This window comes from Siniperca chuatsi, linkage group LG7 (assembly GCF_020085105.1).
Source record: "Siniperca chuatsi isolate FFG_IHB_CAS linkage group LG7, ASM2008510v1, whole genome shotgun sequence".
NCBI classification, from domain to species: Eukaryota; Metazoa; Chordata; class Actinopteri; order Centrarchiformes; family Sinipercidae; genus Siniperca; species Siniperca chuatsi.
In genome coordinates, this window is record NC_058048.1 from 20,413,264 (window position 1) to 20,436,614 (window position 23,351).

A 23,351-nucleotide genomic window follows, 5' to 3' on the forward strand; every position below is an offset into this window, starting at 1 on the left:
ACATTATCAAGGCTTCCACTTCCAAGGTGATTGTCGCTTTCCTGTGTTGTGTGACATTTGAATTATGCTTGATTGTATCAGAAGATAGTTTTTCCTTATTGTCATAAAAAGTGAAGTATTTGCATTGCTGTTTAACCAGCATTATCTTATTGGAATTGGAATTTTTAAGTTTTAGATTTTGGTTTTATCTCTTGGTAATTCTTGAATATATTTCTCCATGTTATTGTTGCCATTTTGTGTCAAAAGGGTGGAATGTATGGGGATAAATTGTGATTTAGCAGCTAAAAGGCTAATATTGTAACTCTTAATCAAAAAGTACTTACAGCTTACTGCAGAATCTTACTGAGTGCTTTTCATATGAAAAGAGTGTGTGTGTGTGTGAGAGAGAGAGAGAGAGAATGGAGAACATAGAGCATGCATGCTTGTTATCTTAAACCTTGGTCTACACAGATTGGAAAAACATATGTGTGTATGTAGTGCCAATTAGAACTAGTCATTTTAGGAGACTTTTACAGTAATGTGAAAGCCAAACTGCTGCTCCCATGAGTTAGTTTGATTTGTTACTCATAAAATCTCAGTGTCAGGCAGAGATTGTCTCATAGCCATATAAATTCAATAATCAATTGTGCCTCCAAAAATGTAAAATGTTAATGTAAAAAAGGGAAACCTTTTGTACAGCACAAATTATATTCTTATCGGTTAACATATACAGTTAAGATATTTAAAATAGACTAAGGCCCAAAAAACCTTTTCTTTTTGGGCACCTCCCTCATGTCCTATTTGTGGGTCCACAGATATAAAACATCACTATTCTATTATTATTTTTCATGCTGCTCCAAAATGTATAAATACCAGTGCAAGCTTTTGATTTACATTAAGGTAGAATTAGGGTTATGGTTAGTGGTTTAGCTCTCTTTCGACAGTATGACGTTCACAAAGAGGTGGCCAGAGAAGGGTTGGGCACTCTTACAGCTCTTGTTGGTGGCCTCTGTCTCTCAGTCTGAGGAGCTGGTGTGCAGGCGGAGAGGGGATCCTGAGAACCCCCAGCTATCTAAGGATGGGGACATTATATTGGGGGGAATCTTCTCTTTCCACAGCAGGTGGAAAGACAGACAGGATACCTACATGCACAAACCACTGCCACTGCAATGCACCAGGTAAATTATACCTTAAAAATATTTTTAGATTAAAAATATGTAAGAGGAAGTGAGTACAGGTACAAAACAGGTACAAAAAAGGTTGTCAAATTTGAGCATTAAAGTAAGAAAGTTATGTTTATTAATACGATCAAATGCTTTAATCTATATGCTATTGTTTCTATTTCAAGGACAAATTGTTTGCAATTCCAACTATTTATAACTGTCCACATCAAGTTTGCATTTCAGAGAGTTCCAGTTTGCCCAGGCTATGCTCTTTGCCATAGAGGAGATTAATAACAGCACAGACCTACTGCCTGGCATCTCTCTGGGCTATAAGATATATGATGTCTGTGGCTCCATTGCCAGAGGTGTGAGGGTTGCACTGGCCTTGGCTAATGGTAATGAAGTGGTATCTGCACCCTCTGAGGCACCATGTACCAGACGTGCCCATGTGCAGGCCATTATGGGAGAGACATCTTCCTCTCCTTGTATGGCTATAGCTACTGTCATCGGACCCTTTCATATTCCGATGGTGGGTAAGATTTGTAGAAATGAAATTAGATTTGTGAAAAATACTTATTATTATTCTGTAATTCTTCCAGTTGATCATAGAAAAATGGGGTTTAAAAGAAATGAAGTGTTGTATGTAATTTTTTAACTTTACATCTTGGGATATAATTTCTTTTTTTCTTTTAGATCAGCCACTTTGCTACTTGTGCTTGTCTCAGTGATAAAACCAAGTACCCATCCTTCCTCAGAACAATACCCAGTGACTACTACCAGAGCAGAGCCCTGGCCCAGCTGGTCAAGCACTTTGGTTGGACTTGGGTTGGAGCTATTAGAACAAATGATGATTATGGCAACAATGGCATGGCCACATTCACAGAAACCGCCCAGCAGCTGGGCATCTGTCTAGAGTACTCTGTTTCTTTCTTTAGAACAGATCCACCACAGAAAATACAAAAGATAATTGACGTTATCAAGTCTTCCACTTCCAAGGTAATTGTCGCTTTCCTCTCCCACTTGGATATGGATATGGTAATATATGAGTTGTCTCACCACAACTTGACTGGATACCAGTGGGTAGGCAGTGAGAGCTGGATCTTTGATTCCCAAACTGCAGCCATGGATAGGCATCACATTCTGGATGGTGCCATAGGCCTGTCCATCCCCAAAGCACATGTCAGTGGCATGAGAGAGTTCATGTTGGATGTGAAGCCGCTCAATTCATCTAGTAATGAAATGTTTACAGAGTTTTGGGAGACATTATTTAACTGTAAGTTCAAGCAGTCAAAGTCATCAGCAAGGAATCAGAGAGAATGTACTGGACATGAAGATTTGACTGGAATGCAAAACAGCTTCACTGATATGTCACTCATGCCTATCTTTAACAATGTCTATAAAGGAGTGTATGCTGTGGCCCACGCACTTCACAATATTCTCAGCTGTAATAAAACATGTAACAACAATCTGCAGCTAGATCCATTCACGGTGAGTTTAACCTTTAATTTAAGTTTTTACATGAAGTCACATTAACAAAAAAATGGTTTAGATTTTGAAAAAAACAAATGTTGAAGTTTGTCTACCATGCCGTTGAGACAATAGGGCGACAAAATGTTTGTCAGATAATGATCTACATCGATGCATATCTTTTTAGATTTTACAGCACATAAGAAAGATTCACTTCAAAACAAAGGAAGGAGATGAGGTTTACTTTAATGAGAATGGGGACACAGCAGCAAAGTATGAAATTATAAACTGGCAGCCAACAGAAAACGGCATTGTGGAATTTGTCACAGTTGGTCTTCATGATGCATCTTTACCTGCAGACAAACAGCTGAATCTGCAAAATAAGTCTTTAATTTGGACACAGAATTCACAACAGGTAAGCTACCTTGTGATCACTGTAATTGTTAATGACAGTCTATTTGAATTGTTATAATCGTATTGTTATAATCATAATGTTTAGTTTTGATGCATCACAACTAATAAAAAAAATGCTTGTAAAGATAACACCTTGTCAAAGTGAATGCCCATTAATTTTTCTCATAGTTGTTTTGTTCATGCAGGTGCCTTTGTCAGTTTGCAGTGAGAAATGTCCCCCAGGAACTCGCAAGGTTCTGCAGAAAGGAAAGCCTGTCTGCTGCTATGACTGTTTAAGATGTGCAGATGGAGAAATAAGTAACATCACAGGTGTAGTAATATTTAATGCAAGACAAAACAAAAGTCTAAAAGTTATGTTCACAAGTCAATTTTAAGAAATGGCATAGTTTTGTAATCTGATTCCAAAAGCATGGGGGTGTTCCTGCAGGGACTACATAGTAATTATGTAGTCTTTAAAGCAAACCAAAAATCAATATCATTATATCAACAATCATTGCATCATAAATGCTAAACATATACGGATACATAAGTCTGAAATCAGCTTCATGAATGTATGCATATCAAAGTTAAAGGTAAAACAATTATGTAACTCAAGTGTATTTAAAATTACTCCAATTTCATTGTTTATTTAAAAATTTGAAAATTATTTGGTACAACCATTATGAGTCACAAGGTCAGAAATCACTAATTATAAGTAAGAACTTTATTAAATTAATATTGTGATCAGAATATATAAAAAACTATAGGTAAAAAGTCATAAAAAATGGTCAAAAAAGGGTCAGCTCACTTAAATTACAAAACGACCTACAGTATTTTCCAGATCATCATCCCCCAAAATACAGCCGTCGATTGTGCAAGCAGCTCATTACAACCCAAATTTACGTTTATTGTTAGGTGGCGACCTCTAGTATTGGTAGTAATTATGACAGGAGCAAAGATGCTCAATGCGTCAAACACAGTGAAACCAAACGTCAATGTTGACTTCTTTTAACTTATGTTAGTTAGGTAAAGTTACGTTTTTAAGTCACGTGACGAGACGTAACTTAACTGACATACGTAAAAGGCAGGTCTTTCACCCAGGAGATTGCTGCTCGTGTCCCATACAAAACCAAACACATGACTTTCACCCTGGAGACAACTGTTAATGTCCTGTGTGAAACCAAAAGTCAACGTTGACTTATTTTATTACGTACATAAGTAAAGTTATGTTAATGAGTGACATGATATAACTTAACTTATGGTCGCAAAACACAGGACTTTCACCCGGGAGATTGCTGTTCGTGTCCCTGTGTGAAACCAAACACAGGTCTTTCACCCAGGAGACTGTTCGTGTTCCATGTGAAACCAAAAGTCAACGTTGACTTATTTTACTTACATACGTAAGTTTAGTTACGTATGTAAGTAAAGTTACGTTGGTGAGTCACGTGAGATAACTTACCTACGTAACTTAACTTACGTAACTAACATACTTATTTTAATCCAAACCTAACCAAACTTTGACAGTTTCACAACGTTAACCATGTGTTTATTATTGTTACCATGACAATGAAGGTCCAGTACGCCTGTCGCTGTTACTCTCCATTGGTCATATATGTCATTTTGGGAGTCATTGGCAAGCAACCTATTCTGTCATTTAGGTATGAGGACGTGTTGGCATTTTCTTATCTCCTCCTAGTGATATCTGCAGCATGCAGAGAGTTAATGTCAATCAAATAAATGCATTGATAGTGAATTAAATTATAGTTTTGCTACAGCATTAAACATTGAAATTTGAAAAACGCAACAGCATGATACATTTCTAGAAAATATATAATGTTTAGTTATTAAGAAAGAAAATGAAACAAATGAACAAAAAATATGAATAATACCTCTTTATGCTGTATCTTGTACTTATAATATCCACACTTTTCATGATGATACCTTGTAGCTTTCATGAGGTTATCCATTTTTTGTCTGGTAATCTGGTGTGGTGTCTGTCTTGTAGATACAGAAAAGACGCAACATAGAGACAAAAAAAAGGCAAATGTATTGAGCAAGTCTAACACCTGCTTCAATATTATTTTTCAGATTCTATCACCTGTGTGCAATGCCACCCTGAGTTCTGGTCAAATGAGAGAAGAGATGCCTGTGTAAAGAAGGAGGCAGAGTTTCTGTCATATGAAGAAATTATGGGAGCACTGCTCACTGCAGCCTCCCTATTTGGAACATGCATGACTGCTGTTGTGGCATTCATTTTCTTCAGATACAGGCAGACTCCTATTGTCAGAGCCAACAACTCTGAGCTGAGCTTCCTGCTGCTCTTCTCCTTGAGTCTGTGTTTCCTGTGTTCTCTGACCTTCATCGGCCGGCCTTCTGAGTGGTCCTGCATGCTGCGACACACAGCATTCGGCATCACCTTTGTCCTCTGTATCTCTTGTGTACTGGGGAAAACAATAGTGGTGTTAATGGCCTTCAGGGCCACACTTCCAGGTAGTAATGTGATGAAATGGTTTGGGCCTGCACAGCAGAAACTCAGTGTTCTGGGTTTCACTCTTATTCAAGTTGTCATATGTATCCTCTGGTTAACAATTTCTCCTCCTTTTCCATTTAAGAATTTTAAGGGGTTCAAGGATAAAATCATCTTAGAGTGCGCTCTGGGCTCAGCTGTAGGCTTTTGGGCTGTACTTGGGTACATAGGACTTCTGGCCATGTTATGTTTTATTCTTGCTTTTCTGGCTCGGAAACTGCCTGATAATTTCAATGAAGCCAAATTTATCACTTTCAGCATGCTGATATTCTGCACAGTATGGATCACTTTTATCCCAGCGTATGTCAGCTCTCCTGGGAAGTTCAGTGTTGCTGTGGAGATATTTGCTATTCTGGCGTCAAGTTTTGGACTGCTCATTTGTATTTTCATTCCAAAATGTTACATTATCTTACTGAAACCAGAGAAGAATACAAAAAAGAATATGATGGGGAAGGGGGCACCAAAATCCTTCTGAAAACTTTAAATAATATGGTGGCAAAGACGTTCTAGTGGCATTATAATTTTTACATAATTTGTTAACCAGACTGTCAAGTAGAAGTCTTAATTTTATTGAAGACTTGTATTGTAATACTGTAGTGCTTTTTTCCCCTGTATATCATTTCTTTTGTGACATAGCATATTGAGATGACAGCATTTAATACAATGTAAATTACAATCATATCAACCAATACATATATGATTAAGTACAAACAAATGCACAGGCCTGATACCTAATTCCTAACTGATTTCACAACATTTAATATAGTTTATGAAATTGCAATCAAACATTAAAATCCACAATTTCACAAACAAAAATGTCTTTGGTTTAACTTGTTGACTCCCCTCTTGTTGTTAAATGTGTACAAAACCCTGGCATGAGCTGTAGAGCTGATTGGCCAGGTTTGAAGAGCAGAGCTATGCCATTGTTGAGGCTGCTCCCCTTGGTTCTGCTAATGAAGCGATAAGCGAGACTCTATGTGCCAACTGCAAGGCTGCAGCACAACCAGCTGAACTGGCCCAAGATGGCGACCTTGTTGTTGGAGGCATCTTTTAATTTCGCACAGAGCAGGATTATGTAATTAACACATTTCAGACAATTCCAGAAGTACAAAAATGCAAAAAGCATGTATTGGTAGGCCTATTTATTTTAAATGGTTTGTGTATTTTGTACTATATTTGTGACATAAAAATATATATGATTTCATTCTATTTTTCGTCACACCAGCCTGTCTCTGTTGCTCTGTTTTGGTGTTATAGCCTGTAACTTTACTGTTTTGATTCTCAGCTACAACAGGCTATATTCAGCAAAACAAATCTAAAATCCCACTGTATGCTACCTGCACATCACCAAATGTCACACAGACAAAGTTAGTCGCTAGTGAACATAGTTCTAAATTGTTGGTGGAGACCAAAACAGAGCTAAGAGGATAGTGAATATTGGACTTACATTCACCAGGTGGACACAAACAAAATGAATGCTAACATTGTGCTGCGTCTGCTTGATGTGTTAATAAGCTAACACATGAAATTACTTACATGTTAGCCATATCAACTTTATAAGGTGATAATGTTGTGTTTAAAGCTTGTTGCACTGTCCCCAAATGGCCCCAAAAAAATAAGTTAATACATTGTAAAAAGACTGTACTGTTGTGGGGTATTTCAGTGAGCCAAAAAAGTCAAATTTTCTCTACTTTTTATTAACTTCATCCTGCATTGTTTTTCAAGTATAAATTGCAACACAATAATGTTAAAATCTTAATGTAAAAGAGTGAAATCTTTTGTACAGCACAATTGAATATTATTTTTATCTGATAACATATAGGGTGCACGGTGGCAGAGCGGCTAAAGCTCCTGCCTCCCAATAAGGAGATCGTGGGTTCGTGGGATCGATTCCCGGACCGGACCAACATCACACAATCTCTGGAGTGGAGTCTGCATGTCCTCCCCGTGTTACCGTGGGTTCTCTCCGGGTTCTCCGGCTTCCTCCCACCGTCCAAAGACATGCATGTGTAGGTTAATTGATAACTCTAAATTGCCCGTATTGAATGAATGTGAGAGTGAATGGTTGTCTGTCCTTGTCTGTGTCTGTGTTAGCCCTGCGACGAGTTGGCCACTGTCCAGGGTGTACCCTGCCTAAGGCCCAAAGTCACTGGGATAGGCTCCAGTCACCCGCGACCCCTGACGGGACCAAGCGGTAGAAAATGGATGGATGGATGATAACATATACAGTTAAGATATTTAAAACTCTTTTTCTGTTTGGCCACCTCCCTCCACTCACCCCACCTTGTAGGTCCACAGAGATAAAACATCACTGTTGTATTATTATGTTATATGCTGCTCCAAAATGTATAAATATCAGTGCAAGCTTTTGATTTACATTAAGGTACGTGTGATGCCACCCAGTGGTTTAGCTCTCTTCGACAGTATGACGTTCACACAGAGGTGGCCAGAGAAGGGTTGGGCACTCTTACAGCTCTTGTTGGTGGCCTCTGTCTCTCAGGCTGAGGAGCTGGTGTGCAGGCGGAGAGGGGATCCTGAGAACCCCCAGCTATCTAAGGATGGGGACATTATGTTGGGGGGAATCTTCTCTTTCCACAGCAGTTGGAAAGATAGACAGGATACCTACATGCACAAACCACTGCCACTGCAATGCACAAGGTAAATTAGGTTATATCATAGAAATCAATTTAAATTTAAAATGTCTAAGAGGAAGTGAGTACAGATACAAAACAGGTACAAAAAAAGGTTATTAAACTGAAATTAAAATTTAAATTTAAAATGTCTAAGAGGAAGTGAGTACAGATACAAAACAGGTACAAAAAAAGGTTATTAAACTGATTATTAAAGTAAGAAATATTCCTTGGTATGTGGATTAATAACATCAAATGCTTTCAATTATATGCTATTGTTTCTATTTCAGGCACAAATTGTTTACAATTCCAACTATGTATAACTGTCCTCATCAAGTTTGAATTTCAGAGAGTTCCAGTATGCCCAGGCTATGCTCTTTGCCATAGAGGAGATTAATAACAGCACAGACCTACTGCCTGGCATCTCTCTGGGCTATAAGTTATATGATGTTTGTAGCTCCATTGCCAGAGGTGTGAGGGTTGCACTGGCCTTGGCTAATGGTAATGAAGTGGTATCTGCACCCTCTGAGGCACCATGTACCAGACCGGCCCAAGTGCAGGCCATTATGGGAGAGACCTCTTCCTCTCCTTGCATGGCTATAGCTACTGTCATCGGACCCTTTCATATCCCACTGGTAAGTAAGATTTGTAAAAATGAAATTATATTTGTGAAAAATAATAATTTTTCTGTAATTCTTCCAGCTAGCAACATGGGGTTTAAAAGAAATGAAGCGTGGTATGTAAATGTTTTATATTTTATATCTTTATCTTGGGATACAATTTCTTTTTTTCTTTTAGATCAGCCACTTTGCTACTTGTGCTTGTCTCAGTGATAAAACCAAGTACCCATCCTTCCTCAGAACAATACCCAGTGACTACTACCAGAGCAGAGCCCTGGCCCAGCTGGTCAAGCACTTTGGTTGGACTTGGGTTGGAGCTATTAGAACAAATGATGATTATGGCAACAATGGCATGGCCACATTCACAGAAACCGCCCAGCAGCTGGGCATCTGTCTAGAGTACTCTGTTTCTTTCTTTAGAACAGATCCACCAGAGAAAATACAAAAGATAATTGACATTATCAAGTCTTCCACTTCCAAGGTGATTGTCACTTTCCTCTCACACATAGATATGGATGTGCTAATACACGCGTTGTCTCACCACAACTTGACTGGATACCAGTGGGTAGGCAGTGAGGGCTGGATCTTTGATTCCCAAACTGCAGCCATGGATAGGCATCACATTCTGGATGGTGCCATAGGCCTGTCCATCCCCAAAGCACATGTCAGTGGCATGAGAGAGTTCATATTGGATGTGAAGCCGCTTAATACATCTAGTAATGAAATGTTTACAGAGTTTTGGGAGACATTATTTAGCTGCAAGTTCAAGCAGTCAAAGTCATCAGCAGGGAATCAGAGAGAATGTACTGGACATGAAAATCTGACTGGAGAGCAAAACAGCTTTACTGATATGTCACTCATGCCTATCTTTAACAATGTCTATAAAGGAGTGTATGCTGTGGCCCACGCACTTCACAGTATTCTCAGCTGTAATAAAACATGTAACAACAAGTTGCAGCTAGATCCATTCCTGGTGAGTCATACACCAAAGATTATATCTTTTTCACACCCGAGCAGCAATTCATCCAGACTGTTTTGTGACTGACTTAAATTATAGTTTTTACATTAAGTCATATTACAAATAAAATGGTTTATATTTTAAAAAACAAATGTTGCAGTCTGTCTTTCATGTTGTTGAGACAATAGGCCGACAAAATGTTTGTCAGATAATGATCCGCAATGATGTATATTTTCTTAGATTTTACAGCACATAAGAAAGATTCACTTCAAAACAAAGGAAGGAGATGAGGTTTACTTTAATGAGAATGGAGACCCAGCAGCAAAGTATGAAATTATAAACTGGCAGCCAACAGAAAATGGCATTGTGGAATTTGTCACAGTTGGTCTTCATGATGCATCTTTACCTGCAGACAAACAGCTGAATCTGCAAAATAAGTCTTTAATTTGGACACAGAATTCACAACAGGTAAGCTACCTTGTGATCACTGTAATTGTTAATGACAGTCTATTTGAATTGTTATAATCGTATTGTTATAATCATAATGTTTAGTTTTGATGCATCACAACTAATAAAAAAAATGCTTGTAAAGATAACACCTTGTCAAAGTGAATGCCCATTAATTTTTCTCATAGTTGTTTTGTTCATGCAGGTGCCTTTGTCAGTTTGCAGTGAGAAATGTCCCCCAGGAACTCGCAAGGTTCTGCAGAAAGGAAAGCCTGTCTGCTGCTATGACTGTTTAAGATGTGCAGATGGAGAAATAAGCAACACTACAGGTATAGTAATATTTAATGCAAGACAAAACAAAAGTCTAAAAACTGGCATGTTTACATGGGTTCAAAAGCATGGGGGAAGTTACAGCAGGGATTATACAGTAAGTGTGTAGTTTTTTAATCAATCCAAAAATCAATATTATTACATCTAAATTCAATGTATCAAATATCCTACATATACTGATACATAAATCTGAAATCAGCTACATAAATGTATGCATAATCTTGGAAATGAATATCAAGTTTAAAGTTCCAATGTGCAAAAGTAGTGCATTTCTTGTAGGCATAGATAAGACGCAACATAGTGACAAAAACGACAATAATGAGCAAGTCTAACACCTGCTTCAATATTATTTTTCAGATTCTATCACCTGTGTGCGATGCCACCCTGAGTTCTGGTCAAATGAAAGAAGAGATGCCTGTGTAAAGAAGGAGGCAGAGTTTCTGTCATATATAGAGATTATGGGAGCACTGCTCACTGCAGCCTCCCTATTTGGAACATGCATGACTGCTGTTGTGGCATTCATTTTCTTCAGATACAGGCAGACTCCTATTGTCAGGGCCAACAACTCTGAGCTGAGCTTCCTGCTGCTCTTCTCCTTGAGTCTGTGTTTCCTGTGTTCTCTGACCTTCATTGCCCCGCCTTCTGAGTGGTCCTGCATGCTGCGACACACAGCATTCGGCATCACCTTTGTCCTCTGTATCTCTTGTGTTCTGGGGAAAACAATAGTGGTGTTAATGGCCTTCAGGGCCACACTTCCAGGTAGTAATGTGATGAAATGGTTTGGGCCTGCACAGCAGAAACTCAGTGTTCTGGGTTTCACTCTTATTCAAGTTGTCATATGTATCCTCTGGTTAACAATTTCTCCTCCTTTTCCATTTAAGAATTTTAAGGGGTTCAAGGATAAAATCATCTTAGAGTGTGCTCTGGGCTCAGCTGTAGGCTTTTGGGCTGTACTTGGGTACATAGGACTTCTGGCCATGTTATGTTTTATTCTTGCTTTTCTGGCTCGGAAACTGCCTGATAATTTCAATGAAGCCAAATTTATTACTTTCAGCATGCTGATATTCTGCGCAGTATGGATCACTTTTATCCCAGCGTATGTCAGCTCTCCTGGGAAGTTCAGTGTTGCTGTGGAGATATTTGCTATTCTGGCGTCAAGTTTTGGACTGCTCATTTGTATTTTCATTCCAAAATGTTACATTATCTTACTGAAACCAGAGAAGAATACAAAAAAGAATATGATGGGGAAGGGGGAAACAACATCATTTTGAGATCTTAAAATAATATGGTGGCAAAGACATTCTAGTGCCAGTATAAGTTTTACATAATCATTTGTTAGCCAGACCGTCAAGTAGACATCTATCTTAATTTTTTCGAAGACTTGCATTTTACTATTGTAGTAGCTTTTTCATTGTATATCATTTCTTTTGTGACATAACATATTGAGATGACAGCATTCAATACAATATAATAAACAATCATATCAACCAATATATATATCATTAAGTACAAACAAATGCACAAGTCTAATACCTGGTTGCTAACTGATTTCACAACATTTAATAAAGCTTTTAAAATTGTAATCAAATAATAAAATCCACATTTTCATCAACAAAAACATCTTTGGCTTAACTTGTTTGGTTTCCTTTGGTCTCCTGAGTCTTGAGTTAAACCATGACAACTTCCCCCTTGTTTAATGTGTATAAAGACCTGGCATGAGCTGAAGAGCTGATTGTCTCGGCCTGAAGAGCAGAGCAGAGCTATGACATTATTGAGGCTGCTTCTCTTGGTCCTGCTAATGGGGAAGGGTGACTCTGTGTGCCGACTGCAAGGCTCAGCACGACCAGCTGAACTGGCCCAAGACGGCGATCTTTTTATTGGAGGCATTTTTTCATTTCGCACAGAGCAGGATTATGTAATTAACACATTTCAGACAATTCCAGAAGTACGAAAATGCAAAAAGTATGTATTATTAGGCCTATATATTTTAAATGGTTTGTGTATTTTTTACTGTATTTGAGACATAAACAAAAACATAGATTATTTTATTCTATATTTCACCACCCCAGCTTCAATTTTAGAGAATTCAAATTTGCTCAAGCAATGATTTTTGCTATAAATGAGATCAACAAAAATCCTGATATGCTCCCTAATGTTAAACTTGGCTACAAGATCTATGATAACTGTGGAACAATGGACATAGTGAGAGCTGCAGTGGCACTGATGAGTGGACTAAAGGGAGAACTCATTGACGACAACTGCACCAAAACTGAGACGGTGCAAGCTATCTTGGGACATTCAGGATCAAGACCAACTATTGCATTTGCACAAGTTGTTGGAAGATTTCAGATACCTGTGGTAAGTCAAAGAATAAAGGTAATTTAAGTTAGTGTCAAGTGTTATTTTACATTGTGTTAAGTGTGGTGTTGGAAATATCTACAGTTGATTATGATGTTCTGCAAAACTGTTGCATGAATTGAAATAGTGATTATGCAAGAATGTTAATATTTGCTCTTTCACTGCATCTAAGATCTTTGTATCTTTCACTGCAGATCAGCCATTTTGCCACATGTGCCTGTCTGAGCAACAGGAAAGATTATCCCACTTTTTTCAGAACTATTCCCAGTGACTACTACCAGAGCAGAGCCCTAGCAAAGCTGGTCAAGCACTTTGGTTGGACCTGGATTGGAGCTCTGGCTGTGGATAACGAATATGGCCTCAATGGCGTAGCTGCATTTATCCAAGCTGCACAAGAATATGGAGTGTGCATTGAGTATTCTAAAGCATTTTCATCGTCAGATCCACCTGATAGTCTGCAGAGGACAATAGAGATCATTAAACATGCCACTTCCAAAGTGATTATTGCTTTTATGTCCCACAGAGAAATGAAGTTGCTGGCAAAAGAGTTGTACAAACAGAACATTACAGGACTGCAGTGGGTTGGTAGTGATGCCTGGATCACAGATCAATCTCTGACAGACAGTGAGGGACACAGCATCCTGATGGGCTCCCTAGGCTTCACTGTCAGCCGAGTTCAGATCCCGGGGCTGGAGGAGCACCTGAGGCAGCTCCACCCCTCACAGTTTCCTGACAGCCAGTTTGTTAGAGATTTCTGGGAATATGTGTTTGACTGTGCTCTGAATGAAACAGCAAACACACAAAGAAAGCCATGCAACGGCTCTGAGAGCTTGAAAAATGTTGTCTCAGAGTTCACTGATGTGGCTGAGCTGAGATTCACTAATAATGTATACAAGTCAGTTTACGCAGTGGGTCATGCTCTTGACAACCTGATTAAATGCGAGGGGGGTAAAGGGCCCTTTTCAAATGGGAGCTGTGCTGATAGCAAACACATTCAACCATGGCAGGTGAGGAACCACCAGTTAAGTGTGACAGAGTGATATCAGCAAGTATCACTGTCATTTAATCTCTGTATAATTTCTTTATTAGGTCTTGCATTTTCTCAGCACTGTGAATTTCACCACTGAGGAAAGGGAAAGAGTTTATTTTGACAGTAATGGAGACTCACCGGCAAGATATGAACTTGTTAATTTACAAATGACAAACAAAGGAACCATGGAAGGAGTAACAGTTGGCATTTATGATGCTTCTCTTCCAGAGAGTCATCAGTTTGTCATGAATAACATCCCAGTTGTCTGGAGAAATTGTCTGACCGAGGTAAAGCAGAAACTGAGGTTTGGACGTCTTAACTGTTCACTGATTTACTAAAATTGTTCTAAAAGCCTTTATATGGATGTTGTGATTTATATTTTTGATATATATTTAACTGTGCATATTGTAGGTGTTGCATACAAATTGTGTTTATGTGTGTAGAATGTGCCCGTGTCAGTCTGCAGTGAGAGCTGTCTCCCAGGAACTCATAAGGTCCTCCAGAAAGGAAAGCCAGTCTGCTGTTATAATTGCATACCCTGTCCAGCAGGCGAGATCAGTAATTTAACAGGTAACTAAACAATGTACAAGTATGTCATTTGCTGTTTGAAACCCAATAAAATATATTACACATAACGACATAACAGAAAATAAGAAATGCAGTTGTATAAGTGTTAACCTCTGAAACCACATCGATTTAACTCAACATTTCTCAGTTTTCTTTTTTGTTTTGCAGATTCAATACACTGCATAAAATGCCCGCCGGTGTACTGGTCCAACGAGCAGAGAAATGCCTGCATCCCCAAAGCAATAGAATTCTTGTCATATGATGAACTCCTGGGCACATTGTTAGCCTTATTTTCCCTGCTTGGAGTTTTTCTAACTATGATCACAATGCTAGTCTTCTACTGCCACAGAGAAACCCCACTAGTACGAGCCAACAACTCTGAGCTGAGCTTCCTGCTGCTCTTCTCCTTGAGTCTGTGTTTCCTGTGTTCCCTGACCTTCATCGGCCGGCCTTCTGAGTGGTCCTGCATGCTGCGACACACAGCATTCGGCATCACCTTTGTCCTCTGTATCTCTTGTGTTCTGGGGAAAACAATAGTGGTGTTAATGGCCTTCAGGGCCACACTTCCAGGTAGTAATGTGATGAAATGGTTTGGGCCTGCACAGCAGAAACTCAGTGTTCTGGGTTTCACTCTCATACAGGTTTTGATTTGCATAATTTGGCTGACAATTAACCCTCCCTTTCCCTTCAAAAATATGAAACACTATAAAGAGAAGATTGTACTAGAGTGTAAACTTGGCTCAGCTGTAGGGTTCTGGGCTGTGTTAGGATACATAGGACTCATAGCTGTCCTATGTTTTATTCTTGCTTTTTTGGCCCGAAAGTTACCTGATAATTTCAATGAAGCTAAGTTCATCACGTTCAGCATGCTGATATTCTGTACAGTATGGATCTCCTTTATCCCAGCGTATGTCAGCTCTCCTGGGAAGTTCACTGTAGCTGTGGAGATATTTGCTATTCTAGCCTCCAGTTATGGTCTACTTTTCTGCATTTTTCTGCCAAAATGTTATATAATTGTGTTTAGGCCTGAGCAGAACACTAGGAAAAACATAATGGGAAAGGCATTCAATAATGATATACATTATTAACCATTGTCCAAATCACAATTTTGTTTCTTTTGCTGCAGTGTTTTTCTTGCAACCAAAATGTAATCTGTGCTTCTTTGTTTTGTATTATAGTGTTCCTTAATGCATATTAATTTGTTTCAGTGAATAAATCTTTATATTCATTTTATTAATCATTATATTCATGTCTTTTTTGTGGTGTTTTGTTATTGACTACAACTAAAAAAGTGAAAAATCTGCAAGCATTGTCCATATACAGTATACAGCTTCTGACACTATAACAAGTGAGCAATGTTAAGAGCATCATGTGCCTCATGAAATAAGCCTCCAACATTGGTAAGCTACTGGCATAGTATAGTAGCTTAGTTATAGTAGTTGTAGCACCAAATTAGCAAGGTGGTATACTAAAATAAGTCTCTAACTCTGTAAACAGGGTTGACTGGAGTCACAAAAATATTTTGTCATTCTGAGGGCCATTAAATAAATGTAAACTCTTTGATTTGCTGTTTTATTACTGGCATTAAGTAGTATTTTTAATAAGACGGTGTAGTCCCTCATTCGTCCAGGAGTGTTCTATCGTAGAAAAGGTTTCAGTCGTAGTCATCTGGACACTAAGGTCCAGGTCTATCAGAGTGTATTATCACCTTGGTCACGCCAATCACATGCTAATCAGGTACTTAACAGTGATGAAGTAGATGCAGCCAGAAAACAATAGGCCTGATTACTGGGCCATCTTGGAAACTATTAGGTCAGTTTCAGGTGAAACTAGCTATTAACAGATACTCAGGCAGATTCCTTCCTGAGGGCAGGGCTTATGTAACACAGAGTAGCTTAAATTTCTAGTTCCTGTCCCATTTTTTCACAATTGAGAATGACTTCCGGATGGGAGCTGAAACGTCTTGATTCTAAAAACAGTGTCCAGATGACTACGACTGAAACCTTTTCTACGATAGTATTTTTAATGTGAGAGATATAGCAAGTTCTACTATAGGTTTATGTAATTTTGGATATCCAGTGAAAACACTTTGAAAAAACAATTATGTCAGTAAAATAGAAGACTCTTTTATTGGCTCCAAAGGGGCCGCATCAAGGCCACATTATCTTTAACAATGTTCATGTGTCTCCTACAGCCAAAGTTCATTCATGAGAACAGCGTTTTCCTTTTGATAAATATTTGATAGATATGAAAAAAGAGACTGTTTGAAAACTAGTTATGATGGAACTGCTGTGTAAACATAGTGCGCACATCAAGAGCTTATATTTATTTCTCAATGTCCATCACTTTTGGACAGATATAATGGACTTGGTGTGCATATGCCTTAAACACAGGATACAGTATGTGTTCTGCATGCTAACCACTTTTTAATTTTAATTATAGTTTAAGTACACGGTATACAAGCTGCACTAACAATGCTTGTTCACCCCCTTCCAATTAAATTAAAAAAAGTATTAAGTAAAATATTACTTATTCTCTCTTTGGTCATTTCTGTTTATCCCTTTTGTAATTAGATGTAATCAGATTAAAGGATAGGTTCTCATTTATTCCAAGTCTATCTTAATATAATACATATGCCCACACTGGAAGAGTTATTAATACCAAAATAATATAAATTCTGAAAATATTGCAGATATCGGTATGTGGGCCATTTTTGGACATCTTAGGCTCTGCTTGTTAGATTAATCCATCCTTCATCTCAGCTTCCTTTCAGCTTTACAATTTTTTTCTTAAACCAATATCTAAAGCAAATCTTAAAAGTTAAAATGCAACAATAGTGGATAAAGGGGATGTGAAAGAGAAGTAAATTACTACTTACTATTACTAATAGTAATAGTAAGTAACTTACTAATACTCTATATTACTATTTCCTCAATATACTATGTAGTTTACAGTAGAAGAAAAAGAGTGACTGCAGTGCTGAGATTCATTTTTTGGTTATTCCACCTTTGCAGGCTGAGAAAGAGAGGCTGTGCACTATGCAGACCAAATAATAGCCTCAAGGTATGGCAATGTGGTTTTGAATTAGATACAAGGTAGCCAGTGGTCAGAGTGATCAGAGGATTTACCATAATCTAATATCACTACCACCAACACTACCTGTAGCCAAAACTGCTTCAAAAATGTCAAAGCACTAAATGACCACCCCTAGTTCAGAACAAATGTTTATGACTTGTGTAACAACTGTGTAAGTGAGAAACTGTATGATAGCACTTCTACAATGTGGTTCTTCTGATAAGGTTCAATAAGGAACAAGGCCTGCAACATAGCCCCGGAATTCCCCTGACATTTATAAAAAAAATGCACTGATACAAAGATGCAATACGACAGAAACAAAGGTTACACATGTGCATTCACAAAAACAACTCAGAAGAAAAATAGTGGAAGATAAATAAGTTCCCATCTGTTGTAAGCATGACTTCATTACCCAGTGGGAAAGCTGCAGCAGAGCCCCAAAACGCAGACACAAGAGAATAAACATTGCAGATTGCTTCATCCTTTTACATCACAACAAGAGTAACAGGTGGCATATTGCTTCAAGCAGATTATAGGGTCTATATTAATTAACACCTTTGTCACAACATGCAAATGTTACATCTTACATCAATTAAGGGTTTGTTTTGATCTCTCTCTCTCTCTCTCTCTCTCTCTCTCTCTCTCTCTCTTTTCCTTGTTTTTTCTTTTTTTCTTTTAGCTCTGACCTCAAGTCTGCTGTACTGTGCCATTGTTTGTCTTATCAGCAATCTAAATTAAATGTTGTATTTTAAACCATTTGGTACAATATAATAAAATTCTATGTAGCTATTGATCATGTTTCTGATTACTCACTCTTTAGTTAGAGAGCATTGGGAGACCATGAACGCCTTAAATCTCCTGTCCAATGTCCCTCATTATGTGTCAGAATCCAACTGCTGTCCGTAAGGCCTTAGGTTCCAAACATTAGGGGACATATCAGGGGATTGTTGCAAGACAGACATTATCTCTTGTAACACAGGAAGTCACTTACCGGCACACTTTTGTTAAGTGTACTAGCTGCCATTAGCTAGTTAGCTAACTTAGCAGTCCTATTGGCTGACTTTGCCCAGACTGGAAGCTCAGAGTACTGGGGGGAGTCCTTGTGTTTGTTTACAATGCTAGCACAGGAGCTTTGGACCGCCGGGAGGAGGAAGTTTTCAGGTCCGGGATGGGGGATCCAGCAGGGAGCGGGGCCGGAATGACCACTAGAACCAGAGTCGGGCGAGCAGACAATAGAACTGGGCTTAGCTGCGTCCCAGTGAACACGGGACCTGGACCAAACATAGCCTCCGAGACTGGCAGAGGTCGTTTGACAACAGACAACAGTACAGACTCTGACTCTGGGGACGACAAAGACCCAGCATGTTCAGGCAGGGACAGGAGAGATGTGAGTTAATTTGTAAGTAACCTTATACATCATCGTAGAAAAGGTTTCAGTCGTAGTCATCTGGACACTGTTTTCAGAATCAAGACGTTTCGGCTCCCATCCGGAAGTCATTCTCAATTGTGAAAAAATTGGACGGGAACTGGAAATTTAAACTACTCTGAGAGGGGTTCTCTTTCTTCACAAAAATGGCTTCCTTGACGCCCCGTTCAAACCAACTCTTCTCTCTACTAAGAATCTTCACCTCGCTGTCTTCAAATGTGTGGTTTGTAGCTTTTAAATGCAAATGCACGGCGCTCTGTAATCCTGAGTTAGCGTGTCGGCCGACACGCTAACGCAGGATTAGGAACGGGGCGTCAAGGAAGCCATTTTTGTGAAGAAAGAGAACCCCTCTTTGAACAGAAATGGTGGTCTGAGATTTAATCTGCCCAAAGTCTATCAGAGTGTATTATCACCTTGGTCACGCCTATCACATGCTAATCAGGCACTTAGCAGTGATGAAGTAGATGCAGCCAGAGAACAATAGGCCTGATTACTGGGCCATCTTGAAACTATTAGGTCAGTTTCAGGTGAAACTAGCTATTTACAGATACTCAGGCAGATTCCTTCCTGAGGGCAGGGCTTATGTAACTCAGAGTAGTTTAAATTTCCAGTTCCCGTCCAATTTTTTCACAATTGAGAATGACTTCCGGATGGGAGCCGAAACGTCTTGATTCTGAAAACAGTGTCCAGATGACTACGACTGAAACCTTTTCTACGATAGAACACTCCTGGACGAATGAGGGACTACACCGTCTTATACATCATCGTATTCATAAGTCTGCAAGTATTTGTTTTTGTGAAGTTGGAAGTTATTTATTCCCGCGTTTTGAACAACGAGACTTGTGTGATGTTATACAGTGTTGAAATTAATAAAAAAAAAAGTTCAGTCTCCTTGCTGGTTGTTCCAACACATTCAGAATCATTACCACTTTTGCCATTAGCAACAGGCGGCTCGCTTTATGCCCCTTGTAAAATGTATATTTTAAAGGCTCATTATTTTGTATTTCGCTGTAATGTAGCACAGTGTTGACAATTTTACTTAACATTCTTTCTCAGCCCCGGAACTAAAACCATTTTCTGATCCCCTAAAAATATACATTTAAATAACTAAATTAATATAATAAACGTTCAACAACTAGTCGACTAATGGCTTGAACTAATGACAACTAGTCAACTAGGAAAATGTGTCGTCGGGGGCAGCCCTATCACTAACAACAAAATAACTCATTCAGCTGATGATAAACTAAATGAATTATCAGTTGATTTTAGATTATTTTAGCTTTCCACCTGCCTGCCTAGTTGATCAGCTGCAACATACTGTATTTCTCAATTGCATCTTTGACCACAAGAAATCTGCAGTTTTTGCAGTGTTTCCACACAATACACATGACCAATTCATACTCTATAATAAAGATATACTGATAAATTATTAAACACTCATAGAGTGCATATCTGCAAAAAGCCTGCACATTCAACTTAATTTATAATTTTAATATTAGAAAATGTTGAAAAAACGTCTAACCTGCATCTCAATCTGGGTTGGCATCAAAATGCAAACAATGATAGACAATCATGGGGATGATTTTTTTTTTCCATTTAAGTAATTTCAGTATTACATGAGGAAATAGTAGACATTTTTTAAAAAAATCACAATATTAAGAAATCCTTAAAAAAAATTGCTGAATCTGTAAACTGGTTCCAGTTTTTCTTTGACTCATGGCCAAACTTTCTGCCAAAATTGAGATACCCTGCTAAGTAGCAAAAAGACCAAAATAAATGGGACAAGAAATGGGACCTCCTGGTCAAAGGAAAAGAAAATAGACTTTAAAAAAATATATGGAATTCAGCTAAATAGATTTAGATAAAATGTTTGTAAAACTATGTTGTGGAATGTGATATGCACACCACTCATATATTGTGATTGATAGAGACATGGGATTCCCATAAAAATAAAAAATAAAAACTATTATAAAAAATATAACATATCTATATGACAGTTACAAATAAAAAATAAACAGAAGAAAATATATGAGAAACACATCCCCATTCTGTACAGTCTTGTTTGTCAGCAGTGAATTGAATTCAATAACAAAAATGATCGGTGGAGTTAAAAATTGTGGCTTTGCTGTGACGCAAGCTACTCAGTATCAGACTTCAAAACGAAGAAATAAGACTCATGAACAGTATATATTTTGTGAGTGTGCCTGTTGCATACTCTTCGATTGTTACACCACACCCACTTTTTCTCCTTCCCTGGGGGCCCCTGCCTGATTTGCTTTACACTCTAAAGCAACAAGTCAATGGACATGAGCATGGACATGAACTATTTTTGTCCATTATTTATTTATTTATTTATTTTCATCTTCAGTCTGACATTGCCTCCACTCTAACTGATTTCCGTGAGGGAGGGTAATTCGATTTTCCCTAACCACTCACTAGAGACCAACATATCCGTCTGAATCTAACATCATTTAAAGTCGACACTGGTGCGTAGCCATGCCAACATATTGGTTTGGCCGGGGTTTTAAGAGAGGAGCGGAGCTAAGTAAAAACAAATAACTTACTTTTAATTTATTTAGAACAGCCTTGATCGCAGCATCTTTTCTATAGCGGACGCCATTGTTGTTATTACTCCTCCTTGGTTCTAGCGCACAGCTTGATAGCTCTTGACAACAGTCTGACAACAGCGTTAAGTGGAAAACACACTGCAATTTGACACACACTGCAGTCAACAACTGTCTCTGCTCATCCATTGATCTACACATTAGACTGTATATGTATTCATTATTTATAGTTAATGATCTACACATGAGAGACAGCGACAGCAAGAGGTGAGGACAGGAAGTTGAGCTGCCTCAGGATGTAGACTACAAGCAGAGAATCAGTTGCGCGCCATACGGCAGCGGTGTGTTTTGGCCTTTAGTCCTGTCCATGGCCCTGATTGGCTACTCGTTACTCCCCCGTGGTGCTCATTGGATCGATCACTTTTAACCGAGAAACCGCTGTTTCATGTCATGATGCCAGACCATAATCAGTCAACTCGGTGGAGTGGGCAGATTCAAAGGTCTGTACACAAGCAAGGAAGGTTCCAGAGACCAGTGGTAAATATTTTACTTTTATTCTGTGTGTACATAAATAATTATGCCATTTGAGTTATAGTGCTCTTGGATATGTCTAATTATGGATTTCAAAGAGCTTCTTGATTAACTTGTCTGATAATATAGATCCTTTCTGATTTTGTAGTATGTGCAATTTTTGTGCAATTAGATTATTTACGTGTAATGAACACATTTCTGTTTCTCAAAATTTCCTTTGCACGGCTCAGCCACTTTGCAACCTGTGCATGTCTCTGCAACAGAGTACAGTTTCCGTCCTTCTTCCCCACTATTCCCAGTGACTTCCGCCAGAGCAGAGCCTTGGCAAAGCTGGTCAAGCACTTCGGCTGGACCTGGGTGGGGGCAATCAGTAACAAAAATAACTATGTCAACAGGATCGCCACATTTTTACAAGCTGCACAAGAATAGGGCATTTGAGCGAACAGGTCCTCTTCATGAATGACAAAAAGTAGTTTAAACTGTGAAGTACTCCTCTAAAGTCATTGTGGCCTTCATGTCCCACAGAGAAGTTAATGTGCTTGTGACTGAGTTGTACAAACAGAACATTACATAAGGATAGCAGTGGGTTGGCAGTGATGCCTGGATGACAGATCACTCTCTTACTGACAGTGAGGGACACAGCATCCCGGTGAGCTCACTGGGCTTCTTTGTCAGCAAAGCTCAGATACCGGTGTTGGAGAAGCACCTCAGGCAGCTCCACCCCTCACAGTTTCCTGACAGCCAATATGTCATTGATCTCTGGGAAGATGTGTTTGACTGCACTTTGAATGACACTGCAAACACACAAAGAAAGCCAAGCAGTGGCTTTGAGAGCTTGCAGAATGTTGAATCACATTTTACAGATGTTACTGAGCTGAGATTCACTAATAATGTTTACAACTCAGCTTATGCAGTGGCTACAGTTCTCCACAGCCTGGTTGTTTCCAGGGCACCATCATCTCCCACGACCTCAAGTGGGAGCTGAACATCAACTCCCTCCCCAAGAAAACCCAGTAGAGGGTGTACTTCCTGCAGCAGCTGAAGAAATTCAACCTGCCAAAGACAATGATGATGCACTTCTACACCGCCATCATTGAGTCTATCCTCACCTCCTCCATCACCATCTGGTATGCTGCTGCCACTGCCAAGGACAAGGGCATATCATCCGCTCCGCCGAGAAGGTGATTGGCTGCAATCTACCTTCCCTCCAGAACCTGTACGCCTCCAGGACCCTGAGGCGAGCAGGCTGACCCCTGATGCCGCACAACAGTATATTTCCTTCCGCA

At 39.0% G+C, this 23,351-nt stretch overlaps 3 protein-coding genes and 1 pseudogene across 5 annotated transcripts; all 4 read left to right on the top strand.

Annotated features, from left to right (window-relative positions):
• The first annotated feature begins 941 nt into the window (after positions 1-941).
• Positions 942-6,345, top strand: LOC122879362 (extracellular calcium-sensing receptor-like). Its single transcript, XM_044203372.1, has 6 exons — positions 942-1,157; positions 1,374-1,671; positions 1,836-2,630; positions 2,797-3,024; positions 3,209-3,332; positions 5,091-6,345. The coding sequence occupies exons 1-6, from the start codon at positions 1,126-1,128 to the stop codon at positions 6,002-6,004; spliced, it is 2,391 nt and encodes a 796-aa protein (XP_044059307.1). The 5' UTR covers positions 942-1,125; the 3' UTR covers positions 6,005-6,345.
• A 1,425-nt stretch (positions 6,346-7,770) lies between these two features.
• On the top strand, positions 7,771-12,134 carry LOC122879303 (extracellular calcium-sensing receptor-like). 2 transcript variants are annotated; one of them, XM_044203269.1, is made up of 6 exons: positions 7,771-8,187; positions 8,497-8,794; positions 8,958-9,752; positions 9,978-10,205; positions 10,390-10,513; positions 10,872-12,134. In XM_044203269.1, the coding sequence occupies exons 1-6, from the start codon at positions 7,874-7,876 to the stop codon at positions 11,783-11,785; spliced, it is 2,673 nt and encodes an 890-aa protein (XP_044059204.1). In that variant the 5' UTR covers positions 7,771-7,873; the 3' UTR covers positions 11,786-12,134. The 2 variants fall into 2 exon arrangements, with proteins under 2 accessions (XP_044059204.1, XP_044059205.1); XM_044203270.1 differs by having other exon boundaries at positions 7,777-8,187; positions 8,958-9,260.
• Positions 12,135-12,227: 93 nt separating this feature from the next.
• LOC122879304 (extracellular calcium-sensing receptor-like) lies at positions 12,228-15,704 on the top strand. Of its 2 annotated transcripts, none has more exons than XM_044203271.1 (6): positions 12,228-12,476; positions 12,584-12,872; positions 13,067-13,879; positions 13,962-14,189; positions 14,346-14,472; positions 14,638-15,704. In XM_044203271.1, the coding sequence occupies exons 1-6, from the start codon at positions 12,277-12,279 to the stop codon at positions 15,555-15,557; spliced, it is 2,577 nt and encodes an 858-aa protein (XP_044059206.1). In that variant the 5' UTR covers positions 12,228-12,276; the 3' UTR covers positions 15,558-15,704. The 2 variants fall into 2 exon arrangements, with proteins under 2 accessions (XP_044059206.1, XP_044059208.1); XM_044203273.1 differs by having other exon boundaries at positions 13,962-14,206; positions 14,638-14,778.
• Positions 15,705-22,211: 6,507 nt separating this feature from the next.
• LOC122879493 lies at positions 22,212-23,119 on the top strand (annotated as a pseudogene).
• Positions 23,120-23,351: the final 232 nt, after the last annotated feature.

Coding starts and splice junctions, on each gene's coding strand:
- LOC122879362 (XM_044203372.1), top strand. CDS start 1,126: ATGCACAAACCACTGCCACTGCAATGCACCAG. Junction 2,631..2,796: donor TGCAGCTAGATCCATTCACG/GTGAGTTTAACC, acceptor ATATCTTTTTAG/ATTTTACAGCACATAAGAAA. Junction 3,025..3,208: donor GGACACAGAATTCACAACAG/GTAAGCTACCTT, acceptor TTGTTCATGCAG/GTGCCTTTGTCAGTTTGCAG.
- LOC122879303 (XM_044203269.1), top strand. CDS start 7,874: ATGTATAAATATCAGTGCAAGCTTTTGATTTACATTAAGGTACGTGTG. Junction 10,206..10,389: donor GGACACAGAATTCACAACAG/GTAAGCTACCTT, acceptor TTGTTCATGCAG/GTGCCTTTGTCAGTTTGCAG. Junction 10,514..10,871: donor AGAAATAAGCAACACTACAG/GTATAGTAATAT, acceptor ATTATTTTTCAG/ATTCTATCACCTGTGTGCGA.
- LOC122879304 (XM_044203271.1), top strand. CDS start 12,277: ATGACATTATTGAGGCTGCTTCTCTTGGTCCTGCTAATGGGGAAGGGT. Junction 12,873..13,066: donor GAAGATTTCAGATACCTGTG/GTAAGTCAAAGA, acceptor CTTTCACTGCAG/ATCAGCCATTTTGCCACATG. Junction 14,190..14,345: donor GGAGAAATTGTCTGACCGAG/GTAAAGCAGAAA, acceptor TTATGTGTGTAG/AATGTGCCCGTGTCAGTCTG.